Source organism: Crinia signifera, chromosome 11 (assembly GCF_055691185.1).
Source record: "Crinia signifera chromosome 11, ASM5569118v1, whole genome shotgun sequence".
Taxonomy (NCBI): domain Eukaryota; kingdom Metazoa; phylum Chordata; class Amphibia; order Anura; family Myobatrachidae; genus Crinia; species Crinia signifera.
In genome coordinates, this window is record NC_139227.1 from 3914730 (window position 1) to 3941986 (window position 27257).

At 44.5% G+C, this 27257-nt stretch overlaps 1 protein-coding gene across 1 annotated transcript in view; it reads left to right on the forward strand.

The window, feature by feature from the left end:
* The window catches only part of DUS2 (dihydrouridine synthase 2), a 67613-nt gene that overhangs the window by 31254 nt on the left and 9102 nt on the right, over positions 1–27257 (forward strand). Inside the window, exons 10-13 of the mRNA XM_083165181.1 lie at positions 1270–1356; positions 2070–2238; positions 15839–15960; positions 20423–20578. Coding sequence (XP_083021307.1) covers positions 1270–1356; positions 2070–2238; positions 15839–15960; positions 20423–20578 — 534 coding nt within the window. The remainder of the gene's footprint in view (positions 1–1269; positions 1357–2069; positions 2239–15838; positions 15961–20422; positions 20579–27257) is intronic.

Sequence of the window (27257 nt, forward strand, 5' to 3'; positions counted from 1 at the left end):
ATTTGTTTTGTTTTGCTACACATAGAAGTGGTAACTATTTAACTCTGGACTTTTACATTGAGTTAGAGGTCTCGGACCTAAAATGAAACCCAGTCCTGATCAGCCCACCACTTTCGTTCTCAGTGGTAACTCTTCAAAATAGAGCTTCGCCCATGTTTTTGACCAGGTATCACTCAAGGAGGGGCATTACTCCCCAGGCTCGTGCAGACAATCTGATTTCCCTGAGGTAATGGGTACCTTGTAAAGATCCTTATTCCCTAGTCTGTCGCTGTTATAGGGTTGCAGTGGTTATGATTGCCCCTGTGCAAATATGACCCTGAAAACCACAAAACTCCTTGTTTGATCACAGTGTTAATGAGCTAAAAAAAAAGGTGTCATAAGGGCTCCACACACAGAGAGATTTCCCTTAAACTGAATCTCTCAGATAATGAGTCCACACACACTGAGAGATTTGTGTCAGAGATTCATACATGGAAGATTCAGGATCAGAGTTTTAACCCCTTCCCGACATATGACGTACATGTACGTCATATGTCGGTTGCGGGGGAATCAAGCCAGCTCACGGAGTGAGCTGGCTTGAAAGAGAGCAGGTAATGGCTGTATATTACAGCCAGGTACCTGCTCTCACGGCCACGAGCGGCGAGTTCGCCGATCGTGGCCGTTTAACCCTTTAAGCACCGCGGGCAAAGCGCCCGCAGTGCTTTAATAGCTGATCGGAGGGGGGGCGCCCCCCTCCGGCGCCGATCGGGGCCCCCCGCGGCGAGATCGGAGGGTGCCGATCGGTTGCCATGGCAGCCAGGGGTCTAATGTAGACCCCTGTGCTGGCCATGTCAGCATTCCTATTACATCCTGCCTGAGGCAGGATGTAATAGGAAGTGCTGAAAATCACTATGTTCAGCCATAGAGCTCTATGGCTGAACCTAGTACAGGCGATCGCGCCCCCTAGTGGTCAAGTACACTAGGGGGCCTTGTAGTAAAAGTAAAAAAAAAAAAAAAAAAAAAAGTTTAAAAAAAAAAAAAAATTAAAAAATATTAAAAGTTCAAATCACCCCCCTTTCCCCATTTCACAAATAAAAATAAATAAAAAATAAAAAAAATAAACATATTTGGTATCGCCGGGTTCCTAAAAGTCCGATCTATTAAAATATAACATTAGTTATCCCGCACGGTTAAAGGCGTAAACGGGGAAGTTCATTATAATTAGGCTGTTTATTTGAATCTGTTTTTATCTAATTTGTTTTTTTGTATTGGTTTTTCTCTCCTGCAAAGGAAGAAAGAGGAACGGCCTCAACACCCTGTTCACTGCAACTTTATCAAGGCAATATCCGAGTCCATATCAATTCCTGTTATTGCCAAGTAAGTCCAAATTCTAACCTATTGCTAAGTTCATATAAACCTTAAATACTTTTTTTGCTTTGCAGTTCTGACATGTAAACTAATAGAGCAACCTTGTTTCACCTACAGTAGCTGCCTTGTTAACTTTTTTTCTTTATACCAGTAGTGGTTTTATCTGTACTTGCTCTGTATATATAATGGATTTGAAGCTATATGTAGCTATATGCATACAGAAACAGCCTTATTTTTAGTAGCTTTGTGTATATCTGGCCCAACAGCCATGACCCTGGCCTGTTTTCGTTTTGCTCGACCGCAGATCGCCAGGTGCGATTCAAAGTCCCACTTTTTGATCAGGAAAAGGGGGCGTGTCTGCGTAAACGGCCATGGATTGTCGATATTCGGCTGCAATCGCGACAATTCACGGCCAAAATCGACAAAACGGGCCCGACTGCTTTTAAAGTCGGGCCCATTCTGTGGATCTGCCTCTTCAATGCTGTCGGGAAAAACAGCATTGAATAGGCGTTCACCGCTATTTCCCCCCCGTCGTAAATAGTGACCCAGATTGAATACCCCCCTAAGTCTTTTTTCAACCTCAACTACTATGTAACTATAACTATATAATGAGGAGTGCATGTCGCACAGGTGTTTAAGCAATAATTGACTATCTCGTATACGATCATTGTTTGCAAGGCGTCACTATCTACATTGTTCTGTAACATCTTCTTTGTTTTCAGTGGAGGCTCGCAGGAGCTTATACGAGAGTTCGGAGACATAGAAGCATTTCGATCAGTGACGGCTGCCTCATCTGTAATGATCGCACGGGCGGCCATGTGGAATCCTTCCTTGTTCAGGAGAGAGGGCTCCTTGCCTATAGAAGAGGTCATGCGTGATTACATTAAACATGTGAGTTTTTTTGTCTTTGTGTCTTTTTCAAATATAGTTAATTAATGGTGTGTGTACACACGGTACAATCCAGCATGACTTTTTTTCTATATAGTCAAATCGCATCGGGATCGCATGCAGATTGCACAGGTTTTTACCTTGCGATCCCGATGCGCGCTCCCGGGACAGAACAAATCGAAACCCAGATAGACAGGGCAGCAATGACTACATAGTGCAAATCTAATGTAGTTTGCATGAATTGTATGTTAATAGTACAGAGATAGCAAAGATTGTATAGCACATAAATCTTATGGTGTGTACACACAATGAGATTCTTGTGCTATTCGACTTGCTTTGCAATCTTTGCTAACTCTGTACTAGTTACATACAATTCATAGATTTGCACTATACAGTCATTGCTGCACTGTATATCTGTGTTTCAATTTGTGCTGTGCCGGGAGCGCGCATCGTGATCGCAAGGTAAAAAACCTGTGCGATCTGCATGCAATCCCGATGCAATATTCAGTATAGAGTCAAAATCTCATGCTGGATTGTACCCTGTGAACACACCATTAAGTCGTCTAGCAAAGGAATCTCCCCATGTGTACACACCATAATACTAACTCCAGTAACCCATATAAATTGGACTTGCCTAATAAAAAGGTAAAGCAAAAGGAAAGTGGCAAGATATGAGAGAGAAGAAACAGAGAGATAAAGGACAAAGAAAAAGACAGAGATGAAGAGTCAATCTCTCCCTTGGCCGAGAGTCAAATAAAATATACGCTAACAAAAAGAGAAAACAATAGGATGTACAAAAAAGGGGAACCCTTTGCTTTTTTACCAGAGTTGGAATGTTCCGTTTCTTTCTACGATACCAGGTGGTGGTGAAAGCTGTCTTTTGCGTTTCTAGTGCAGACAAAGATCCGCCATAGTCCTATAATGATCGAAGCGTGCAGACCACTCAAGCATACTGGGACCACTGTCGACCTCCAATGCACAACGCCTTCGAGGCACTTATAATATGCCGAACTAGAGTTGATTTAAAATGTGAGTGAGGTGCATGTTCTAGGTTCAAAAGCCAGAAACTTGACCTAAGAGACTTGTTCCTTCTGCCAGAGTGACTGGAGGCACGGGCAATCCCACCAAATATACATGAGTGTACCAACCACTGTTCCACATCTCCTGCAGGTATTAGGGACTCCTGGGAATGTTTTAGCCAGCATGCTAGGGCAGCGATACCAGCGATTTAAGACTTTATAGTGTGTTTCCTGTTTCAAAATATTTGTTGATGAGACGTTTGTAAGAAATTTCTTCCCAGTTACCCTCTACAATCTGATCACCAAACTCTATTTACCAATCCCTAATAAATTTAGGTTTAGAGGAGAATTTGTGTCCGACTAGATGTTTGTAAATTGTAGACAGGAGATGACGCGGGTAAAAGGTTGGATGCACAAGTTTTCAAATGCAATAGTCAACCGTCTGCCTTCCACAAGAGAGTGCAAGCTCCTAAGGAAATGCTTAGATTGGAGATATCTCCAGATTTCATTATTGGGTAATTCCCATTTGGATTGTATATCAGGGAATCAAACGATTGTTTCTTAGAATACGATTGTCTTTCCAAGACCTAAAGGAAAGACCTAAAGGACTGTGACTTAGTACCTGGTGGAAACCAGGGATTTCCAAATTGAGGCAGAAGCAGGGAAATTGGGGACGAAATAAAGGTCTGGGAATGAAGACGACTCCAACCTGTAAATGTGGGTCCCGCAAGTGGATGTTGTACAGGATGTTAAAAAGCCAAGGTGATCTAGAAGTTAAAAGAGGGAGTTCAATATCTACACACTGTTTCCTATCGAATTCGTGGGTCCAAACAACAATTCACATAAGGAGCACAGCATGATAGTACGATAGGAAATGTGGGAGCTGAGTCCCCCCGCAGATATTTTTCCTGTATAGAATGTCATGTTTGAACCTAGGTTGACGTCCTGCCCAGATAAAACCTGTATCGTTCCTTTCCAGGGCATTAAATCAAGAGCATGGTATGGCAGTGGGAAGAGTCTGGAGAAGGTAGATGTCTTAATGACTCCTATCCTACCCAACCATGAAATCGTATTCCCACCCCGATTACAGAGGTCTGAGCGTAGCTGGGCAAGTAGAGTGGGGAAAGTAGAATGGTCAATCTAAGATCCCTATGCAAAGTAACTCCCAAATATTTCAGTTGAGTGGGATGCCATTTAAAGGGGGGAGATGAAGGACCTGAAAATTTGTCTGATGTTAAATTCAAAGCTATCGACTTATCCAAGTTATCCTCACAATTAGAGAGATTTCTAAAACAACGAAATTCCCCTGGAAGGTTTGTTACAGAAGTCAAGAGATCACTGCAAGAATATCGTCCGTGAACAGGGCTAACTTGTATACCTTGCCACCCATGTACGTCCCCTGTATATTCACATTCTGACGAATGGCCCTCGCGACAAAGGACAGCCCTGGCACGTGCCATTCGCGATCTGTGTCAAGTTCAACAGCTGCCTCTCCCAACAGAGAAGGAAAATGAGTTTCCTCTAAGTAGGCAGCTATAGATACTGTACGAGAAGCAGGAGATTCTTCCCCGTGTGGGGCATGAATTTGATGTCTCTTGATGTTAGATGACTTGTTAGGCACAGTTAGTGTCCTTTATTTGAACCATAAAGCATCATGGGCCACATGCACTAAGCTTTAAAAGTGATCAAGTGGAGAGTGATAGACAACCAGCTAATAAGCTCCTTGCTGTCATTTTCTAAACCCAGTCTATAGTAGGACTGTTAGGAGCTGATTGGTGGTTTTTCCTCTACCTCCCCCATGGCAGCCATTACAAATGGGTTCCTCCCCACTGGGTAGTGCTTCAGAAAGGGAAAAAAAGACACCAGCCCCTATAAGAAGGCCCCTCCTCCTGGCCTCAGTGTCTTTTTTTCCCTTTCGGGTAGTGTGTGAGAGGTGGCTTACCCTGGAGGCTGTAGAGGAAAAATTGTGTCCCCCTGCGGCAGCTCCGGCAATCCAGCAGTGAGGGAGGGCAGGCCGAGCCCTTTGTGGAGGTATGTGATCTCCCTGGCCGCATGCGGACCCCTCCGGGGGCAGCTACAGGCGGCGGCGTCTGCAGGCGTGTTGCTAATGGCGGCGCGGGATAGCGTTGCCGCAGCACGCTTGGCCTGCATTAATCCACAGTGAAAGCAGGCAGACGTCAGCGGCGGTGCGCGGCGCTGGCTTGTGAAGCCATCTCCGTCCTATTAAGGGCGGAAGTAAGCCGGCGTCTGGGTCCCTGTGTGTATAGCAGCATGCTTAATGGCTTGGTAGCTGTGCTGAGGAGGAAAACTTATTTTCTACAGTAGGTGAGCCTGATTTTCTTCTTGTTTAAAGTATTACTCTTGTGTTAATTTCAGTTAAAGTGTGGCATGGTTCCAGCCCTGAGTTCCATGCCACACAGAGTTAAATTCCTTGTTTTTATTAAGTTGTTCTTTGTGCAGGGAGTTGGTTTGTAACAAGGAGGCATTCAGGTGTTACTATTATTGCATGCAGGTGTGGTCATTATTGGAGCAGGTATGTGCAGCAATCAATGCTTGTGTGTTGCTGGCTTTTTCTGACTGTGCAGGGGACTTAATTGTTATTTCAATTTAGCGTCAGGGCGCACCGCTGGCTTTAATATGGAAGAAAAAAATCGGCAGGCAGCTAAGAAATCAGGGTAAGCCACAAACTGTGTGATTTTTGGTGATTTTTATTTTTTTGGTCTTTTGGTTTTGGTTTTTGTTATTGGTCCCTTTTGGTTTTGGTTTTTGGTCGTTTTGGTTATGGAATTGTTTTCTTTTGTGGTGTTCAGGTGATGGTGCATTGATTTGGAAAATGTATGAAACATGGTGTTTGGGCTGTTGCAGGTCTGAGACCAGCAAGGAAAAGGAGAGTAAAGCCAAACACAGGAGAATGCACTCACCTAAATGTTTTTCATGCGATAAAACTTTACCTGAAAAGCATGTGGGCAGCCTCTGTGAGGAGTGTAAGGCCCCTCAGCCTCTACCCATGGCTCAAATGACGAACCTAGTGGATATGCTGAAAACAGCATTAGCAGGGACTTTTTGTTACAAAAGAATACCTGAGTAAAATGTCTGGAAAAAGGAAGCATGTGGTCCTAAGTGACGAGTCGGATGACTCTGTGGAGGACATATAACCTGTGCGCAGATGCTGGGTCAGGATCCGGATGAGGATCAAGACATACCTCAGGATAAGTCAGAGGACTTTGATCCTGATATGATCAATAATCTGTTAGAGCTTATCCATAAGGCCCTCAATATTGAGGATCAATAAGAGGACCTTAATTTACAAGAACTGTTGTTCGAGGATAAGAAAAGGAAGGGGAAATGTTTTCCCTTGTCTCAGACTTTGAAAGCTATCATTGCTGAGGAGTGGAAACACCCGGATAAGAGGGTGGCTGTTTCCACCAGAGTAACAAAAATGTACCCATTCGACAAGGATCAGGTGTCGACATGGGAAGAGGCGCCAAAGGTTGACGCAGCTATCTCTAGACTGTCAAAGAAGACTACACTTCCCTTGAAAGATGTCGATATCTTCAAAGACCCTATGGAGCGTAGGATTGAGCTGGGTCTGAAAAAGCAGTACATTACGGCAAAGGCATCCCTGAAGCCAGCGGCTGCTATGGCTGTTACCTCTCGTGTAATGCGAGGCCGGTGCCAGCAATTAGAGGCGGACATTTTGGACGGAATTAAGAGGTCCGAACTTATTAAAACAGTCCAAGATGTTCAATTGGCTGTAGAGTTTATGTGTGAGGCAACTATGGACTCCATATGCCTATCAGCTAGAGCAGGAGCCACTGCAACGGCGACACATCGGACCCTTTGGTTGAAACCATGGGCGGCTGACGTGCAGTCGAAAAATAAATTGCTATCCCTACCATTCCAAGGGGAGTATCTGTTTGGAAAACAGCTTGTTGAACTAATTACTAAAATCTCGGGGGGCAAATCAGTCTGGTTGCCCCAGGATAAAGCTGTCATAAAGAATGTTCCAGCAAAATTTAATAGATTCCAGCATCAGGAATACAGAGATTCCAGGGCTTCTAGGCCGGGAAGGGCCTATAGGAGAGGAAACTGGATGTCTCGGGCGTCCTTTCATGCCCAAAGAGGGAGAGAAGGGAAGGCTCCTTTCCAAAAGGAGCAACAATGACGCCGTCATACAGAGAGTTGGCGCCAGGCTCAAACAGTTTTACCAAGCTTGGCGAGAATCCACCACGGACAGGTGGGTTCTGGAAATAATTCAGTCCGGATATCGAATAGAATTTATGAGACTTCCAGGAAATCTCTTTGTGGAGTCTCCAGTACCCAGCGACATGGGGGAGAGACAGGCGCTATTTTCAAGTCTGGAAGAAATGCTAAGACAAGGAGTTGTCGAAGTAGTTCCGAAGAAGCAAGTGAAGCAGGGATGGTTTTCTCGCTTCTTCGTGGTAAAAAAGGGCGTCAGGAGGTTTTCGAACCATCCTAGACTTAAGGCGCTTGAACAAGTTTGTGTTAAGCCGAACGTTCAAGATGGAGTCGGTGAGATCGATAATCCCAGACTTAAAACGCGGGGATTACATGACGTCCATAGATCTAAAAGACGCCTATCTACATATACCCATCTACGCAAACCATCACAAGTTTCTCAGGTTCCGTCTGCAAGGGGTCACTTATCAATTCGTGACTCTTCCCTTCGGCCTGTCGACTTCCCCGCAAACTTTCTCAAAGGTGCTGATTGTGATCATAGCAAAGCTGAGACAGGAGGGAGTAAAACTCTGGCCCTATCTCGACGATATTTTAATTGTTGCAGATTCAGAAGATCTGGTAAGGGAACACACAGAGTTAGTGCTCAAATGTCTGGAACATCATGGATGGCTGATCAACGTAAAGAAGAGTCAACTGATGCCAGTTCAAAAGATTACATACTTGGGGGTATCAATAGATACTCAAAACATGAGAGTGTCTCTCACGGAGACCAGAAGAGAGAAATTGGTACACCAAGTAAGATTAATTATGAGGAGATCAGTCGTGTCATCCCAAGACTGCATGGAGATACTGGGATTGATGGCGGCTGCATTAGAGACAGTACCATGGGCAAGGTTCCACACAAGGAAATTCCAAAGTTGCTTCCTGTCACAATGGAACAAGAACAGCAAAGATCTTACTCAGAAGATAATATTAACAAGAGCCGCAAAGTCAGATTTGGCCTAGTGGAACGACTAGAAGCAGGAAAATCGTTTGGAGTAGTCAACCAGGTCACGGTAACAACAGATGCCAGCCAAGGAGGCTGGGGAGCGACATGCGGTCAGTCCATTGCACAGGGACTGTGGTCTCCAAGGTGGCAAGCCGCACATTCCAATCTCAGGGAAATGAAGGCGGTGGTCATGGCGTGTCAGGAGTTCCAGGATCTGCTGATAGCCAGAGACCTAAACATAAGATCAGACAATCGGGCGGTAGTCTCGTACATAAACCGTGAAGGCGGGACGAGAAGTCAACGTCTCATGGAGATAACATCCCAGTTGTTGGAATGGGCAGAGTGTCATGTACACAGCATTTCGGCAGTCTTCCTGGCAGGGAAAGACAATCTGGTTGCGGACTCATTAAGCAGAACAGAGTGCCTACCGGGCGAGTGGGCGCTCAACGACAGCCTGTTCAACATGATCGTAGAGAAATGGGGGTGGCCACAGGTGGATCTTATGGCCACATGTCGCAACAAAAAAGTCCCAAGGTACTTCTCAAGGTTCAGAGATCCACAAGCGGAGCAGGTAGATGCCCTGACAGCAGAGTGGAACATGTCCAGAGCGTATGTCTTCCCGCCGATTCCAGTTATTCCGCGCCTACTGAGAAAGATACAGAGAGAGGAGACGGAAGTGATAGCGATACTTCCGTATTGGCCAAGGAGGGCGTGGTTTGCTACAGTGATGCAAATGGCAGTGGACGGACCATGGTTCCTGCCCGAATGGCCCGATCTCCTAGTCCAAGGCCGCTACATTAAAATCTAAAGGTTTCTGTGATTCAGTGATCAACACTTTGCTTAAAGCAAGAAAACAATCGACATCCAAAATATATTATCGAGTGTGGAAGAGATACTTGTCCTGGTGTAGTTCAAACCAACAAATACCGAGTAAAGTTGCTTCAGTACTTGGATTTCTTCAGGCAGGTTTACAACTGGACTTAGCAGTAAGTACTTTGAAGGTACAAATATCAGCATTGGGAGCAATGTTAGATTGGGATCTGGCAGAGAACAGATACATACGCAGGTTTGTCCAGGCTGCGAAAAGGATCAAACCAAGATTTAGGTCGCCAGTGGCACCGTGGGACTTAAATTTAGTTTTAGGAGTTTTGACGAAAGCACCGTTCGAGCCGCTACAAGAGGCTACACTTAAATTACTTTCCTGGAAAGTCAGTTTTTTAGTGGCAATAACCTCCGCAAGGAGGGTGTCAGAATTGCAGGCACTCTGGGCAGAGGAGCCCTTTTTGAATTTTTTTGAAGACAGGGTAGTGCTGCGAACTAACCCTGAATTTTTACCTAAAGTTGTATCAGACTTTCACATCAACCAGGATATAATCCTACCTTCTTTTTGTGCCAATCCGTCAAATGTGAAAGAAGAGCGATTACACAGATTAGATGTTGTGAGAGCGCTGAAGATTTACGTACAGAATACGAAAAGCATCCGGAAGTCGAAGAATTTATTCGTTTTAACGGAAGGAGTAAACAAGAGTCAAGCTGCATCAAAAGCCACATTGGCTAGATGGATCAAGGCCTGTATCTGCAGAGCATATCAGATGAGGCAAAGAGAGCCTCCAGTGGGTCTGAAGGCCCATTCTACAAGGGCGGTTGCATCTTCCTGGGCAGAGAAAGGATCTGCCTCAGTATTGGAGTTGTGCAAAGCAGCCGGGTGGTCATCCATTCATACTATCGTGTGGATGTGATGTCGTCATCAGATGCTAAGGTCGGGAGAAGCGTCCTTAGCGCGGTGATCTAAGGAAGGAGGCTGAAGCAGTACCTTCTTATTTAATTTGAAGTCTGGAGTGAAGTAACTCTGGTTTCGTGAGTATGCCCTCCCATATATCAACTGCTAGGGTATTACCCATTTGTAATGGCTGCCATGGGGGAGGTAGAGGAAATATCAGATTATTACCTGGTAATATGTTTTCCTCTACTCCACCATGGCAGCATATATTCCCGTCCCGATGTGTTATGACTTAACGTGTTATGCGGATTAATGATGTTTTTTGTTTAAAGCTGGAGAATGCAAAGACACTGAGGCCAGGAGGAGGGGCCTTCTTATAGGGGCTGGTGTCTTTTTTTCCCTTTCTGAAGCACTACCCAGTGGGGAGGAACCCATTTGTAATGGCTGCCATGGTGGAGTAGAGGAAAACATATTACCAGGTAATAATCTGATATTTTGCTCTCCATTTTATCACTATTTGAAGCATGGAGCATTTACATTTAATACTTTTTAAAATTTCCCCCTTATGGTGTATACTGTCTTTGAAAAGGCATCAATACTTTAAAATGGCATATTTATATTCAAAATGAATCCTCCAGCGCTTACAGCACCTATTATGAGATTCACATTTTCTTTCTCCTTCATTCGCAGAGGACACTGAAGTCTGCTTGCGTCGGGATAGCGTGAGTGTTAACAGGAGTCGGCACTTTACAATTTTAAAAGTGTGGCAGGCTCCTCCCTTCTATCCCCCCTCCCAGACTCCAGTCTAAGAAGTGCCAGAGGAGTCTGTTCCATTGGACTCGGTCTCCTACCGAAGGCTGTCATTTTAACTTTTTAGGACAGTGGACAGGCAGAGAGGGTAATCATTGTCTGCCTGCATCGTGGGAGCCCCTGTATGTGTCCAGTCGCCACTGCGGGTGGTGATCCTCTGGTGATTCATAATCACTTTGCCTCTGTTTGTTCAGCAGAACCCTCCTGGGCCAGAGCTCTGGTCCATTCAGTGGACTCCTTAGTTAATTCAGCGCAGGTTCTAGCTTCACAGAGAGCACCATCAGCTGCCGTGCCTAAAATGAGGGCTAAGCCAGCATTATTACAGGTTAATGACTCTGAGGAGGACATTGCCCTTGAGGAAGAGGAATTTGTTCATGACTCCGATCAGGATCTGCCTTTGGTGGAGGATTTAGAGGAGGAGGATTCTCAGGGCATAGATGCCCTAACTAGAGCATTAAGTATGACCCTTAATATTGCTGACAAGGATCCTCCAGCTCAGGTGTCGTTATTCAGTAGGAGCAACCAATCTCCGGATACTTTTCCCATTTCTGAGAAATTGGGGTCTCCTTAACTGAACGCATAGAAGACTTCTGATAAAACAAAATCCAAATGTCCAAAAGGTTCAGTATTGACTACCCTTTTCCACAAGAATCACGTGCCAGGTGGGAAAATCCTCCGCTAGCTGATATGTCAGTAGCAGTGGCGTTGAAGGAACCCTCCAACCATAGGTTAGAAATTACCCTTAAGTCTATTACGTGATAGCATGCATTCTTCATAAGGAGCCCATACACGGTTAGTTGTAGAACGGCTCCGTTCTGTACTATGCGATGCCCGCTCCCGCGCATCACGTGGTATGGTACAAAAAGTATGTGCTGCACATACTTTTTGTACTAGGTACACATCGGATCGCATTGCATGCACAAGGCATGCGATCCGATACGATGTGTACTTTAAAAGTACAAAACAGAGCGTGTATGGGCTAATTAAACCTGCTTTAGTGAGCACTTAAGTTAATAGAGCAATGGAGGTATGGGCGGAAGAACTTACCAAAGGTCTTCAAACAATTGATTCCATTAGCGGAACATATTAAGGAATCTCCAGTGAACCTTGGAAAAGCTTCCAGGGGCGTCTCGGAATTGGTGGCAAAAATCTCAACCTCATCCATATCTGTGAGGCATACTCTTTGGCTCAGGTCCTGGCAGGCTGAAGTGGCGATCAAGAAGGCGGTGGAATCTTTACCGTATGCTGGAGTGGTACTGTTTGAACAGGGAATGGATACACTCATTGCCCAGTGTTGGGAAATCTACCTTTTTACCCTTGGCTGCGCCATCAGCAAAAAGGAAGTTTTCAGGTAAGTCTTTTTCGATCCTTTCGTGGGTCCTCTAGATATAATGGAAAACCCAGAGGATCTGCCACATCAAACAGAGGTAGAGGCAGAAATCTGCCCTCTTTCTCCTTGTCTTCCACCACAGCTTCCCGTCATCCAAAGGTTGAGCCCACGGAAAACCTTTGGCATGATGGGGTCCCCAGAGTGGGAGCACGTCCGTTGGTTTTCCGGTAACAGTGGTTACAGACTTGCAACGACAATTGAGTTCGAGAAATTATTTATTTATTTATTTATTTATTTATTAACAGTTTCTTATATAGCGCATACAAATTCCGCAGCGCTGTACAGAGCATAGTTATGAGCAAACACAAAACAAAATGACATTACAAGACAGATTAGGACAAGTACATGGTTAATACAGATAGTTGCATCAGGGGACAGGACACTGAAGCAATTATCAGGGTGGCAGTGGTTTATATATTCTAAGAAAGGCACATGAAGAGAGAGGGCCCTGCCCGTGAGAGCTTACATTCTAAAGATCTGTGGGTACGGTTTGGAATTTGACTTTCCTCCACACTGGTTCTTTACTACAGGACTTTCAGTCGAAAGAGTAAAACAAGACAGCTATAAATACTCTCTTGCAGGCCAAGCTAATACAAGTTCCTCCGGGCCAGTTCTATTCAAATCTTTTTGTCCTTCCAAAACCAGATGGATCTGCACGACCAATTCTAAATCTCAAAACCCTTAACAAGTATATCTTGTACCACAGATTCAAGATATAATCTATTCGTTTAGTAATTGCAAGTCTGGAACCACTGTAATTCTTACTATCCCTGGACATAAAAGACGTGTATTTGCATGTTCATATTCAGGAACATCAAAGATGTCTGAGATCTGCGGTTCGCGATCTACATTTTCAAATTCAGGCCCTTCCATTAGGCCTATCTTTAGCACCAAGGATTTTTACGAAGATAATGGCCTGCATGGTCTTCAAGAAATTGCCATAATTCCCTATTTAGACGACCTGCTGATAATGACACCCTCCTCGGAACAACTCCAGCAGGATTGGACTTGTCAATTTCTCATCCAAGACTGGTGTTTCTAGGACTCCTCATAAATACAGTACAGAACAAGGTTTTTCTGCCACTGGAAAAGAGCAAATCCATACAGGAGCTGGTCAGGAAAATGTTACAGGAAACTGGTTGGTTTTGGTACACCTTTGTATACGACTACTGGGAAAACTAGTGGCTTCTTTCGAGGCCCTGTCTTTTGGACGTTTTAATTCCCAAACTTTCCAATTAGACCTTTTTAGCTAAACAGGTGACGCTGGCGCACAAAAATCGACTGTCGCTCCAATGGTGGCTCAACACGGCGAAGCTGTTGGAGGGTCACCGTTTTGCATCACATTATTGGACCATTCTGAAAACTAACGCCAGCCTCAGAGGCTGGGGTGCGGTTCTTCTAGGTTACCAGTTCCAAGGACAGTGGTCAGCTCAGGAATCCAGACCTTCTGAACCTCTTTGTGGATGATCCTTGGCACCTTCCACTTCAAGAGGACCTTCTTCTACAAGGACCGTTCGTTTACCCTGACTAACCGCATCTGCGTTTCACAGCGTGGCTTTTGAAACCATGCTGTTGAAAAGTTGAGGTATTTCAACTTCTGTCATTCCCATGTTGCTGAAAGCTCATAAGAAAGTGAATTCTTCTCATAATCATCGGATTCAGCCTTGTCAGTGTTTTTCTACCAGAGTTTAGCCTTACTACCGGAGGTTTAAACCTTCCTTAAAGGAGATCTCTATATTCCGTCTCCGGCAGTGGCCCCAACGGAGCCTTGGGATCTCCCAGTGGTACTTTCTTTTTTGCAATAAGAAACCTTTGAACCTTTAGAGTCTGTAGACTTGCAGCTACTCACTTGGAAAATGGTACTTTTGCTGGCATTGGCTTCTGCTTGACTGGTATCCGAGCTCAGTGCTCTTTCTTGTCGTTTCCCCTATTTGGTTTTTCATGAAAACCGTGCGGAGCTTAGAACACGGTTAGATTTTTTTGCCAAAGGTGGTATTGGCATATCACATTAATCAACCCATAGTGGTTCCTACCTTGTCTGAGGATGCAAGCTCTTTAGACGTAGTAAGGTGTGGACAGAACGGCAGAATTGCGTAAGACGGACGCTCTGTTCGTCCTTTATGATGCAACCAAGAAGGGCTGGCCAGCCTCTAGACAGCTGCTGGATTTGCCTCCCGATGAAACAAGCACATTTAGCTTCCGCAAAAAGGCCACCGTCTGAAATTGCTGCACATTTTACTCGCTCAGTTGGTCCATCTTAGGCTGCTGCGCGAGGTGTCCATGCCTTAACTTTGTAGGGCTGCCACCTAGTCCAGCTCTCAGACCTTTGTACAATTCTACAGGTTTGACACCTTTGCAACCTCAGCTTCTCGATTTGGTAGTGCGGTGATACAGAACTCTCAGCGCTCTCCCACCCATGGGGGTAGCTTTGGAACGTCCCCAACGTAAGCAGACTTCAGTGTCCCCTGTGAATGAAGGAGAAAACAAGAATTTGGTACTCGCCAATAATTCCTTTTCTCCGAGGTTACAGGGGACACTGAACTCCTACCCAGCGCTGCTCTTTTTGGTAAGTTATGTATGATTTGAATACGTTGTACGTTGTTTTTTTCTTCTGTTTTTTTCTTCTGTTTTTTTCTTCTGTTTTTTCTTCTGTCTGTCTTCTCCGTCTGTCTGTCTCCTCTCCGGCACAGTTTTTTCTAAGACTGGAGTATGGGAGGGGGTAGATGGGAGGAGCCTGCCGCACTTGAAAAAAAAAAAAAGTGCTGACTCCTGTAACACTTACCCTATCCCAATGTAAACAGACTTCAGTGTCCTCTGTGAACTTGGAATAAAGGAATTATCGGTGAGTACCAAATTCTTGTTTTCCCTACTTCTACAACTGGCCGTAAGAGAGAGAATCCTAAAATATGTGGAATGATGAACTCTGATGTCGTCATTTTTTGATGACATCATCCACTTTTTTTGTGGGATATTGCAGTCTGCATATATGATCCCCTGCAGAGCAATGTATTCTGTATAAAGCTGACCCTTTGCAACGCATTGCACATTTTGTATATAGATGTTCCCTGCAGTGCAGTGCACAGTTTTTATATAGCTGCCCCATATAAGGATGCAGTATAGTTATGACACACCTCTGAGCTTGCACTTATTACTGGGAGCTGTGTGACAAAATCTGTATCTTTTTAAAACCAGAGCAATAAGAGGAAATTATGATGGGAACAGGAACTGGAGGAGGCAGAAACATATAAAATATAGGACAGAAAAGAGAGAAATAGAAGTGGTCAGAAGAAAGAGTCAAGTAGACAAAAGAGAGAAGAAGAGAATGAGATGGTTAGAGAACAATAGGCATCTGTGAGAATTACATGTGCAGTGCTGTGTACAATAGCTTGTAACCTGGTGAATGACGCATAGAGAATTCTAATTAAATATAAAGTTGTGGCTTTATTAATATTTTTATTGTATATTTTTCTATTCAGGCTGTGCGGTACGATAATCATTATACCAATACAAAGTATTGCTTATGTCAGATGTTACGGGACCAGCTTGAGTCTCCTTTGGGCAAAAGGCTTCACGCAGCACAATCGACATGGGATATTTGGTGAGTGGAGAGTAAAGTATACATTTAGTATATGTCAAACCTGCGTAGTATAATAGCAGGGATAGTAGTTGTTGGTAACCAGTTATATCAGAGACCAATTCCTTTTACACACAATTGTCTATGGATCAACAGTCCATATATTATTATGCCTTTCAGCATATAGTTAATGTGTTTAATATTTCAGATGTAATAACCCTATTAAGAGTGTAATAAAAGACATCCGGAAATGCTTCTACAGTGTGGAGATGCTGTGCAGCCACGCTGCTTCCTCTTCGTCCTGTGTCTCCGAAACACTGCCATCTATTGGCAGTGAGTGAAACTACATCTTTCTCTCGCACACATGCACAAACAGACAATAACAAGGTAGCAGACTAGCTTTCAGAGCAATTGCTTCGAGCATTCTTACTAGTCTTTGATACATGGTGTGAGTCTCCTATGACGAGCTCTGTGCAGGGTGGGGATGGATTTGGTAGATTTGTGGATAGTCTGAGCTAGGTAGATGCTTGAAGGGTGAAATTCAGCAAAATTCCTGGTTTTCTTCCTCCTTTTGCTCATTCCCTACAATTGACTTGACATTAGTTTCTGATTGTCTGCTTCTCAAGTTATCTGATGTTGAATATAAAACAAGGTTATATCTGATCACTCTCCTCTTCTGTTGTCTGTGGCCCTAGAGAGCAGTCCTTATGGAAATTGCACCCTTCCTAGCTGCTACAGATGGGGCGGGTTCTGAGCTGTAGGCTGCTTGGCAGGGTTTCTTTGCCAATAGTACTGTTCCTTTATCCGAGGGACTCTGCTTAAATGTTTTATGGATAATGGGAGTTTGCGCTGGAGACTGCTTGCCGTTCTCTAGAATCTAGAAACTTGGGTCCAGGGGTTGGCTGCCCAATCTGATTGGACTGCTCATCTTACTGATCGTTACCCGACAGCTGCTCTTTAAATCACACTCCAAGTATATTTATGCAGATAGGGCTGGTAGCGACCTGGCTCATTTAGTTAATGCGGATTGTCCCTCCATGGCGGGTTTCTGAATTTATTAATGCATATGGGTTACTGGTTACTGCCATTCCTGATATTGCTGATACCGTTCTCAAATTTTGCAAATGTATTTACAGCTCTAGATTGTCCTGTGCCCTAGCTGAGGTAGTCATCTCTGTGACTGCTGCTGGCCTTCCTCGTCTGCCTCGAAAATTCCAGTCTTTTTTAAGGTGGCCATACACACGCAGATTTATCTGCAGATCTGTCTGGTTGGAACAAAAAACAGGTAATGGATGAGAGCAAATGACAGGTGACCATTTGCTTGGAAATGCTGGAAAACTGACAAACTGTCACTCATCCATAACCATGTTTTTGTTCCAACCAGACAGATCTGAAGATAAATCTTATTAGTGTATGGGCACCTTAAGAAGAACCCCTCACTTTGGAGGAGGCTATAAAGTATTTTTTCCTGGTGCCCCTGGCTCTGACGGTATCACACTGGAGGTATATAAGAAAAATTTATTTACTCAGTTATTCAATCTCTTCAATAATTTATATGATGTTGGGAGTTTTTCCTGCCTCTATGTCAGAGGTCATAATTATTGTGATACTGAAGGCTGAAAAAGACCCCAACTTTCCTGATGCCGATCGTCCTATTTTGCCGATTCCAACTGATGATAAAATTCTGGCCAAAATATTGTCTGTCCGACTAAATCATGTTATTGCAATGGTAGTACATCCCGACCAGATGAGTTTTATGCTGGGGCAGGAAATCTCTGTTAATATTAGACACCTACGGTATATTCCCATCTCCAGCACGCTCACGGAATCCTCCTCTGTTATAGTATCCCTATACGCGGCAACAGCCTTTGACTCCGTGGAGTGGCTCTTCCTGTGGGAGGTCTTCCGATGTAGTGGAGTGGTGTATACTGTTACTATATCACAAGCCTACGGCTCATATCTCTGTGAATGATTCTTTCGCCCTCATTTTTCTTGTCCAGAGGTAGTAGACAAGGATACCCTTTATCCCTATCCCTTTTTGCTTTGGCTATAGAGCTATATTATGCCTACTGCGTGTGCATCCTGATACCACCGGCCGTACTTTAGGCGATTGTGTTGATACAGTAGCTTTATATGCAGGTGACATGCTGGTCTTTCTCCCGGATTATACTATTGCCATGCCCGTGGTCTTACATGGTCTAAAAAGTTACACATTTTCTGGCCTTACTATGAACTGGGATATGTCCGCTATACTTCGCCTTAGGGGGCACCCTCCTGATGATCCATTCATTTCCCTTCCTCTCTGTTGGGTTGACTCCTTTAAATACTGGTTATTTCATGTCATGAAAGGTTATACAACGCCGCATATACTGCCCCCTTTCCCTATTTGGAAGATAGAAATAGCTCATTATGTAAACTCCCCCTTACACTTACAGGTCGGGTAAATTTTATTAAAAAGACAGTACAACCTACTGTAAATTTATTTGTAATAAAAATTATTAAATTGAAAAAAGGTGTTTATAAAAACATGTTTTTTTGTATTATATTTTTATATATTCAGCAACATAATAAAAGTAGTATTATATCCTGTAAAATAAAAGGCTAATTCTGCCCTTCACATCTATATGTGTTTTACTGCCTGATTACTTCACACTATTCCAGAGGGTTCCACACAGCAGTGATAGGGAAGTAGTATGCGGGGGGAAATCCAAACCGCACTGGAAGTTCCACAGAGGAGCGGTGTTGGGCAGGGCAGGTGATGCGTTCCACAATGTACCTTGACAGAGTCTCTGACACCTTAGCCGGGGCCAGCGACTAACATCAGGATCTGACCTGCACAAGCTTTTAAAAAATTAAAATAAAAAACCTACCAAATCCCCATGATGCTGTGCTCACCTGGTGAAGTAGAACCAAATCCAGATTGGTGGATTCTCTTATCAGGTCACTTTCTCCTACCTTCCACATCTGTCCTTCTCCTGCTGAACACTTGCTGGGTCAGGCTCCGAGAGGTCTGTTAAAATCCAGAGAGGAACAAAGGCAAGCAAATAGAAGAAACAATGGCATGGGAATTGGTTTAAGTCCTGTGTATCCTCTGTGGAGGTGGTATATAACACCCACGTCACTGGTTGGTACTTGCAATTACAGATGTAGCGCCGCTCATCCAGCGCCGGGACTTGCCAGACCACCCCCACTGGTGAGCGGTGCTACATCTGATTGGGACTCACGTCCCAGTTTCCCGTCGGCGGGAAGTGTGTAGGGGCCTTACGTCCGTATAATGCACATCTGCAACAATGTGATTATGGGGTTTATTTACTGAGATGGGAGTTCTAGTAAAGATGGGATGACGTTGCCCATAGCAACCATTTAGTATCTACTTATTTATTTAGCACCTTAATCTACAAGATAATAGATTGGTTACCATGGCAACATCCCCTCTTCAATAGAACTACCATCTTAGGGGTCGATCCTATTAACCCCGAAGGGTGCGAGTTCCCGTTCGGGTGCTGTTTGAACGCTGAAAACGGCACCTGAATGAACCCTAACTCGCAGGGCCGAATTAGCTGAAAATAGCTCGCACCCCTATGGAGGTGCGAGAACTTGGTAAAGTGCTCTCGGTGTCGCGACAATTCGCAAACACCGGACGCATCCGCACCCTTCGGGTGTAATAGGATCGACCCCACAGTAAATAATCCCCTATGTATCTACTGTGGTCTGCATGGCTGTTTCTACTATTACACTTGACTATTCCCAATTGTCTTTAAGACTTCGCACTTATGACTTTTCGGCCGATCTTCTCAGTGATTCTGTATGAAGAAAATAACTCCTGAGCATAAGTGTTCTCACAAAATATGAGCAATGTTTATATCTGTGAGTCCTCCGCTTCTCTGTATGTTCTGCAAAACAATAGTATTTGTGTATTGTTTTGGACAAATTGCATTATATGTTCATACAGTATTCTGGACATTACGCTAATGGAATATTTGTTGGACAAACTGTGTGAATGTCTTAGTAATGTAAACGTCTGCTGCCTACTGTGTATGTATTTGTCAGTCATTGACCAATGCATCCAAGGTGATTATGTTGAATACTCATCTTCTCAAGTCAGTAGTTACAAGTCCGATAGGTTGAACTCGATGGACTAACTTCCTTTTTTCAGCCTTAATTACTATGTTACTATGTAATATTTTTTGTGACATTTATTTGCTTTATGTCTATGGGTGCCAGCTGTAAAGTAAGGTATTGAGGGGGTTTAGTATACAACTTTTGTTGAGTATTTGGTTACCTGAAGAAGTTGATTGGGCCACCCTTTGTGTGGTTCTTCCCTATGATCTGCTGCACCTTCTAACACCTATAACGGTTTCTTGATTTTAATACTTTAATACGTGTTGTTCATTGAAAAAAAAAGATAAAATTATAGGTTCGCTATTAGCAAAAACATATTACAAAAAGAAATCTGAATTACACTGTCATCATGTTTTTTCCTTAGTGAAGTTTTTGAAATGACAGCATATTATGAGAGCTGCAGATTATCTCAGGACGCCAGGAAAGCCTCCCTTGATTTGAAAGTTCAAGAGGCTCCAGAAACTGAAGATCGCAATGAAGATAATTATGGTATGATACGAATGCCCATCAAGTTTGAAAGGTAAATAGCCCTTTATTGCACTTTTAGATGTATTATTTTTGTTGCAAGACCTATACAATAAACACTTTAGTGTTTACACACACACACACCCACACACACACACATATTTTCACACAATGGGTGGGGTGTATTCCAACTGAAGTCTACGTTGCTAGGGGGGGAAAAACAGCCAGTATTTACCCTGCACAGAAACCACATAACATCCAAATCTAAAGGCCCCCATACACTAGGGCGACTTGTCCTTAGGACAAGTCGCCCCCGACTTCCCCCTGAGCTTCCCCGGCTGCTCCCCGGGGGAGCTTGATTAGATTGGCACTTGATGTGCCATTTTTTACATGTGATAAATCGTCTCGATTTATCACATGTAAAAAACCCGGGGAGCAGGGGGGCTGGGGACGCTGCGGGGGACACGTCTGTGTCCTCCGCTGCTGGGGACGCTGCGGGGGACAGCGTCTGTGCGGCGAGGCGGTTGAGGGAGCAGGGGGGGCTAGGGACGCTGCTGGGGACACGTCTGTGTCCTCCGCTGCGGGGGACAGCGTCTGTGTCCTCCGCTGCGGGGGACAGCGTCTGTGCGGCGAGGCGGTAGAGGGAGCAGGGGGGGCTGGGGACGCTGCGGGGGACACAGGCGGCATAGAGCCGGGCAGGGGGAGCCGGCGGGAGCTGTCAGTGCTAGAAAAAAAAAGCCTATACAATGAATGGGCAGCCTGTGATTGGCTGAGCGCTCTCTAAGCCAATTGTTGACTGGCTGAGAGAGCGCTCAGCCAATCACAGGCCGCCCATGCATTGTATGGGCTTTTTTTTTTTAATTCAATACTGACAGCTCCCGCCGGTTCCCCCTGCCCGGCTCTATGCCGCCTGTGTCCCCCGCAGCGTCCCCAGCCCCCCCTGCTCCCTCTACCGCCTCGCCGCCCCACTAGGTCCCAAGTCGGGTGGTCGGACGTGCAGCAGGTCCGACCACCCGACGCAGATCCGATGCGCACGGGACCGCGCATCGGATCTGAGGGGACATCAAAACTAGCCGATTTTGGTCCGATTTCGGCCAGATCCGACTGATCTGGCTGAAATCTGACCAAAATCGGCTAGTGTATGGGGGCCTTTACTCTGCACATGTTACATCAGCCCCACCTGCAGTGCATATGGTTTTGCTCATAAGAGAAAGATTTAGCTTTTGCAGTCAATGCTGAATTCATATTCTGCTATACCAAATCAATACTTTAATACTTTCTACTTAATAGTTTAACATGTACAGCCCCATAGACAGCACAGCCCCCTCATAGTCAGCACAGCCCCCCTTACTCAGCACATAACACCCCACCCTTAAAATCGAGGTTTGAAAAATCGATGGGACACACTCTATTTTCCTTTTGCTATTCTGAGAGTTCATGCAAAGTATAAAGTTAATTGGACAACTGTAATCCGTTACCCAAGCGGCACAAAGTTTTACGTTTTAGGCGACTTTTGTGAAAATTGCTTTAAATGCTCTTTAAGTGAGTGCACATTTTTTTTGTTGCAAAGCTGGGAATTAGGGTCGTTGGCAGGGCCTCTGAGCAACATATTACTTTATCACTGGACATTGTTTGTATAATATACATATCTAATACTAGTACGCCCGCTCAAAGTACAGTACTAGTACAGAAAGCAGTACCTCTGTGAAATCCCCTGTTAGATGTAGTGTTCATTCTAGCACCCGCCATCCTTAAAAACCCATGCAGTTCCTGTTCCCTGCCTGGGGTGTCGCTGTCTGCGGTGTTGTTTCTAGCACGTCTTGTTTGCATATCAGTGCTGATATACAGACCCCAATGTGCTAGAAACACTACTGCAGACAGCGACACCACAGGCAGGGAAGAGGAACTGCATGGGTCTTCAAAGGTGGCGGGTGCGAAAATAAACACTAAAATGGGACCGGGTGTTGGGTATCAGAGAAAAAGGGTTCAGAGGGCGCTATAAATGAATAAACAATTTTGTAGATGCAAAATTTAATAAAATTGCCCAATGGGCATAAGTATTAAATAAATGTAACAATATTACAATAAAATAGCATAGAGTGAGTTCATTCCAATGTCAGATGTTCAGCACATAAATGCACAGGTCCCAACGCGTTTCGTCAACACCATGACTTCATCAGGGGAAATAACAAATTGGTAACAAACGTAGTAGTCAAAAGGTGAAAACTGATCACCTAAAGGAAACAATCCAAATCTGAAATCTCCCAGACAAAATCAATGGAGATCCAAAATATGATGAATCCTCACTGTGTGAACTTAAGTGGGCTCAGAAATATTGTGTTCTATAAATATATAGTCAGCAGCCAAACTATCTCTTTGGAGAGAGAGCAGTGTGCACTGTATGGATCCAATTTCACAATTCAATGATTCTGTAATTGGATCCCTACAGTGCCCATTGATGAAATAGTATATTCATGTTTTACACATTAGTAAAACTTTAACAGCAAGTAATGAAAACATAAATAAAACAAAATAATTATAAACTTACTCGCTTAAGGTATCATTATTTTTTCATATAGAAACCTAAAGTTTACAATTATTTCAGGGAATAAGATATTAAGGAAAGTGTAACTACACACACAAGGAAATGATGGTATAATGGTCAACAAATCATATTGCAACGAGAATAATCCTTTTTTTAATTATTCACACGCACACACGCACACACACACTATATAATAACAATTTCTTTTCTTTCTATAAAGTACTGTCCCAGTAAAATAATTCTTGACACATTTACCCACATTCAATGCCACCTGGCGATCAGTGCTGATTGCTCGCCGTCACAGCTTGCGGGTCAGTATTCAACTGACCACCCCTGCACCCGCTGTTTCTTCTTCGCTGGGTTTTTACAGCGAGGTGGAAGTGGCGCGTGTGGCCACCAAAACCGTGAGACTCGCAGCTAAATGCAGCAGACTCCCTGCATTAGCCGTGAACCTTGCAATTTGGGGGAATCATCGTCGTCCTCTGACAGCAAGGATTCCCCCGGAATGTTGAATAGGGCGAGCAGCCCGCGTGGGGGTTAAACGGCGAGGATGGCTTGTTTTCGGAGATCCTATGGCCTTCACACAAACTCAAGTCTTGATCCAAGACTATTTTGTTGTGAACGACGCGGCAGAGCAAGGTGTTGGCCTGACTCAGGACCTTCTTTTGGTTGCCCAATACACATGACAAGCGGGAAAAAAACAATACCAAATATGCGGTAATTTTAACAATTTTTCACTATATAATGGCTCAAACAGATTAGCTTTGAATTGTAAATTTTATACTTCTAGTCTGACTATTTCAACCCTTGTCCTTTATGTTCTTAATACATTTTGGGATGGCTAATACCCCAAATGTGTCAAACTTCAGACGATTTTTATTTTTCAAAAGTAATAAAATTCTTGAGAATTTAGGCAATTGTCTTGTTTTTTTTTAAGCGTCTTCAGGCACAGGTTAGACTGTGTCTCACGTTGTGCTGTCAAATGTAAAAATGTACCCCAAATAAGGGACAACCTAACCCCCACCCCTCCATAGATAGTCAGCACAGCCCCCTCTCCATAGATAGTCCACACATCCAGCCCTCCCCCTCAATAGATAGTCAGCACCACCGCACAGAACCCGCCTGCACGATGTCTTGTCCAGGCTCCCAGGGAATGCTGCAGATCTCATTCTCTCCCGCTGTGACAGCAGTGGAATCAAAGAAATGTTATGATTTTGTGTGTTACCCCGCAGCTGTGACCGCTGTTTAGGACAGCTACACTGCCTCTGTTGCACTGTCATAAAGGATGGCTTATACCTGCAAATGCTAAGGCTTCACCTTTAATAGCCATGTTTGAAGGGGCAAATTAAGTCCGTCCCAACTCCAGTGCCACCAGGTCTTAAGATGAGACAAAGTACCGGATATGCTTTAGGAACAGTCAAAAGGTGAAACTGACTTATAGGGACCTAACTGGAATATAACACTAACTAACGGCACACCGCCAACTACAGACAAACCAGGGAACAAAGTGGAAGCGACCTAGTCGCATACTAGTGGCGACCTCGTCACAAGCATAAGAATGACACCACACAGACAACAATGTAACACCACACAAAGGCACAGCAAACCACACAAGGTTAGAATAGTACAGAGGACTATTAGTACAGAGGCCGGTACAGTGAAACTGAGAATGGCTCATTAAATCAGTTATGGTTAAACCCTGCTGGGTTTAACGTAAGCAAATGGCGCAGACCTGCGGCAAACTCTGGAGATCCCAGAGGGAAATAACCAAGCAAGGACTCAATAACAATGAGAGCAATGACCACAGTGTTGCAACTGAACAATTGATAAAGAAAATAACCTGGGCTCCAACATGGAGCACTTACGGTTTTACCGGAACTGGACCAACACTGGCAGAAAGCGGTCCAAGGAGCAGATTAAACCAGACAAGCTAGAAGCAAGAGAAACCTAAAGAGGCTGATGTCTGCAATAATGGAAGCTGATAGCTGGCTGCATGCATAGAGGAACAGGCCTGGAACATAGGACCACCAGATGGCCCAGATTGACACAGGCCTCCAGAAGCACAAATTACTGCACCTGAGATCAAATAATGAGCTCATCAGGCAACAGCCTTGTATGCAAAACCGTCACACAGAATAGAGCTGCAATAGCACAGACTTGCTACCAGAGGCCACCAGTGAGTCCATACCAAAAACAGAATCTTGTAAAGCTCACAGAAACGGACATAAAAATAATTAGCCACGGTGGTGGCTCATGACAAAATTTAATTCTTGACCTCTAGATCTTTAATATTTCTGCCACGTTTATAACATGGCTTTAATTTGAAATGTTGAAATACTGTAAGATCTTTAGCGGAAGTAATAACAGGCCAAATTTTTTTCGCTTCTTTAGTTGCCTTAACACTGAAATTATTACATTTTGTTGACCCAAATGTGAAGCTTTCTGAACCTTGGAGATACTAGCATGAATCTGGTGAGCAGGAATATCTAGCACTTTTTATCTTCACTGCATCAAGCAATAGGGAATCATAACCCCGTAACAAAAATTTCTGGTACATAATATAATTTAATTTTAATACCCTTGTCATGCTTGCTGGATACCTGCAAGGCACAATATGTGAACAGGGCAATGCATTCTTTAACTGGGCAGGGTGCGCCCTACTCACAAGGAGAAGATTATTTCCTTCTGTCAGGAATCAGAAATTTCACATGCACTGTATTGTTATATTATAAATTGAATTTGACAGGGCTATTCATGATGTTGTTGCCTTGATCATAGAACTGAATCTTGTGGCGGTGCAGCCCCAAATAATGAACAATTCATCAATGTAACTGAAAAAAAGCCAAAATTTTGCCAGGCACCTCATGGTTGCTGAAAAGTAAATCCTGCTAACTCATAAACATGAAGGTATTAGCTTAGGATGGCGCCACATTCGACCCCCATCGCACAACTTTCTAGCGGCAGGTAATAGCCACCATCATGGAAACAATAATTTTTAGACAAAACTTTGGAGATAGGGTCATTTGGGGAGGAGGTCATGGATGTCATTCATTCAGAAGGTGGGGGGTGGGCAGAGAAGGGAGTTTACAGTGACAAAGAAGTGATGGGTGTGAAGACTGGGAGGAGATGAGGTTCTTGATGTAAGACTACTTAGCAAGTGATTGGGCAGCACTGAAGGATGAGAGCATAACTTTGAAATGGAGGACGTCTGCCTTCGAGTGTGCTTTCCTCCACTATTGGCAATACTTAAGCATTTTTGAGGTGCTGATCCGATAGGGCGAGCAGTTGTCAGTGGAGTGACAGTGAAAGACAAGGGATGCTTTATATAGGTAAGTGGATCTATTCCTGAAGCGGGTCTACACAGAACAGTAAAAGCAATGAACAAAGGGGGCGTGGCTTGGACGGCCAGGTGAGCAGAAGCACTCTCCCGCTGCTCCCCGCTAAAGTTATCCTGTCTACCCATCCTGCACATGCTCATCCATACCTGGGCACCTGGGGAGGTAGGGGAAGCCTCCCAGCACGTCCCTGCCATCCTATACATCAGGCTGAATCACAGCTGCTGTGATATTCGGGCCGCCGCGCTGTGGCTCTGGGTGGAGGTCGGCCGGCGCCATATTGCGGCTGCTGCTTCCGCAGCACGGAGATCAGAGACCCCGGCGCCCGCTCTGCTGCATCTAATTCCCTGCGCTGCCGGTCCGCACATTCCTGCCTGCTGCTCCTCACTGTTGGTCGGAGATCGTGCGGCACAGTCCAGCCACACTGCGCAGGGGGAGTGGGCAGCCCCGGCCATCTTGAGGAGTGGGAGACTGTTCAAGATCCTTGTCACCCCACTGTGCTCTGCCTGACCTCCTGCTCCGGTGCTGCCAGACCACACGCTCCTGCCTGCTGCAAGTACACCCTATTAATATCCAGGGACTGCACGACACGGCGGTGGCGGCCATTTTGGGGAGTGAGAGATAAACGACATCAAACAGCACCACTTCTGGGCTGAATCTGCACATAGGTGGGGTGTACATTATTTTTGCCCTTTTCCACCTTCCTGCACAGTCTGGCTTGACATACAGTATTTACGATTTGCACCACTAGATTTGACTATCATCCTACTGTTTTTATTGGTGTGCTAGCCACCGTCAATTTGCCCTGCATCACTCCTGAGGTGGTGTTTGACTATTGTGCTGGACATTGCCTG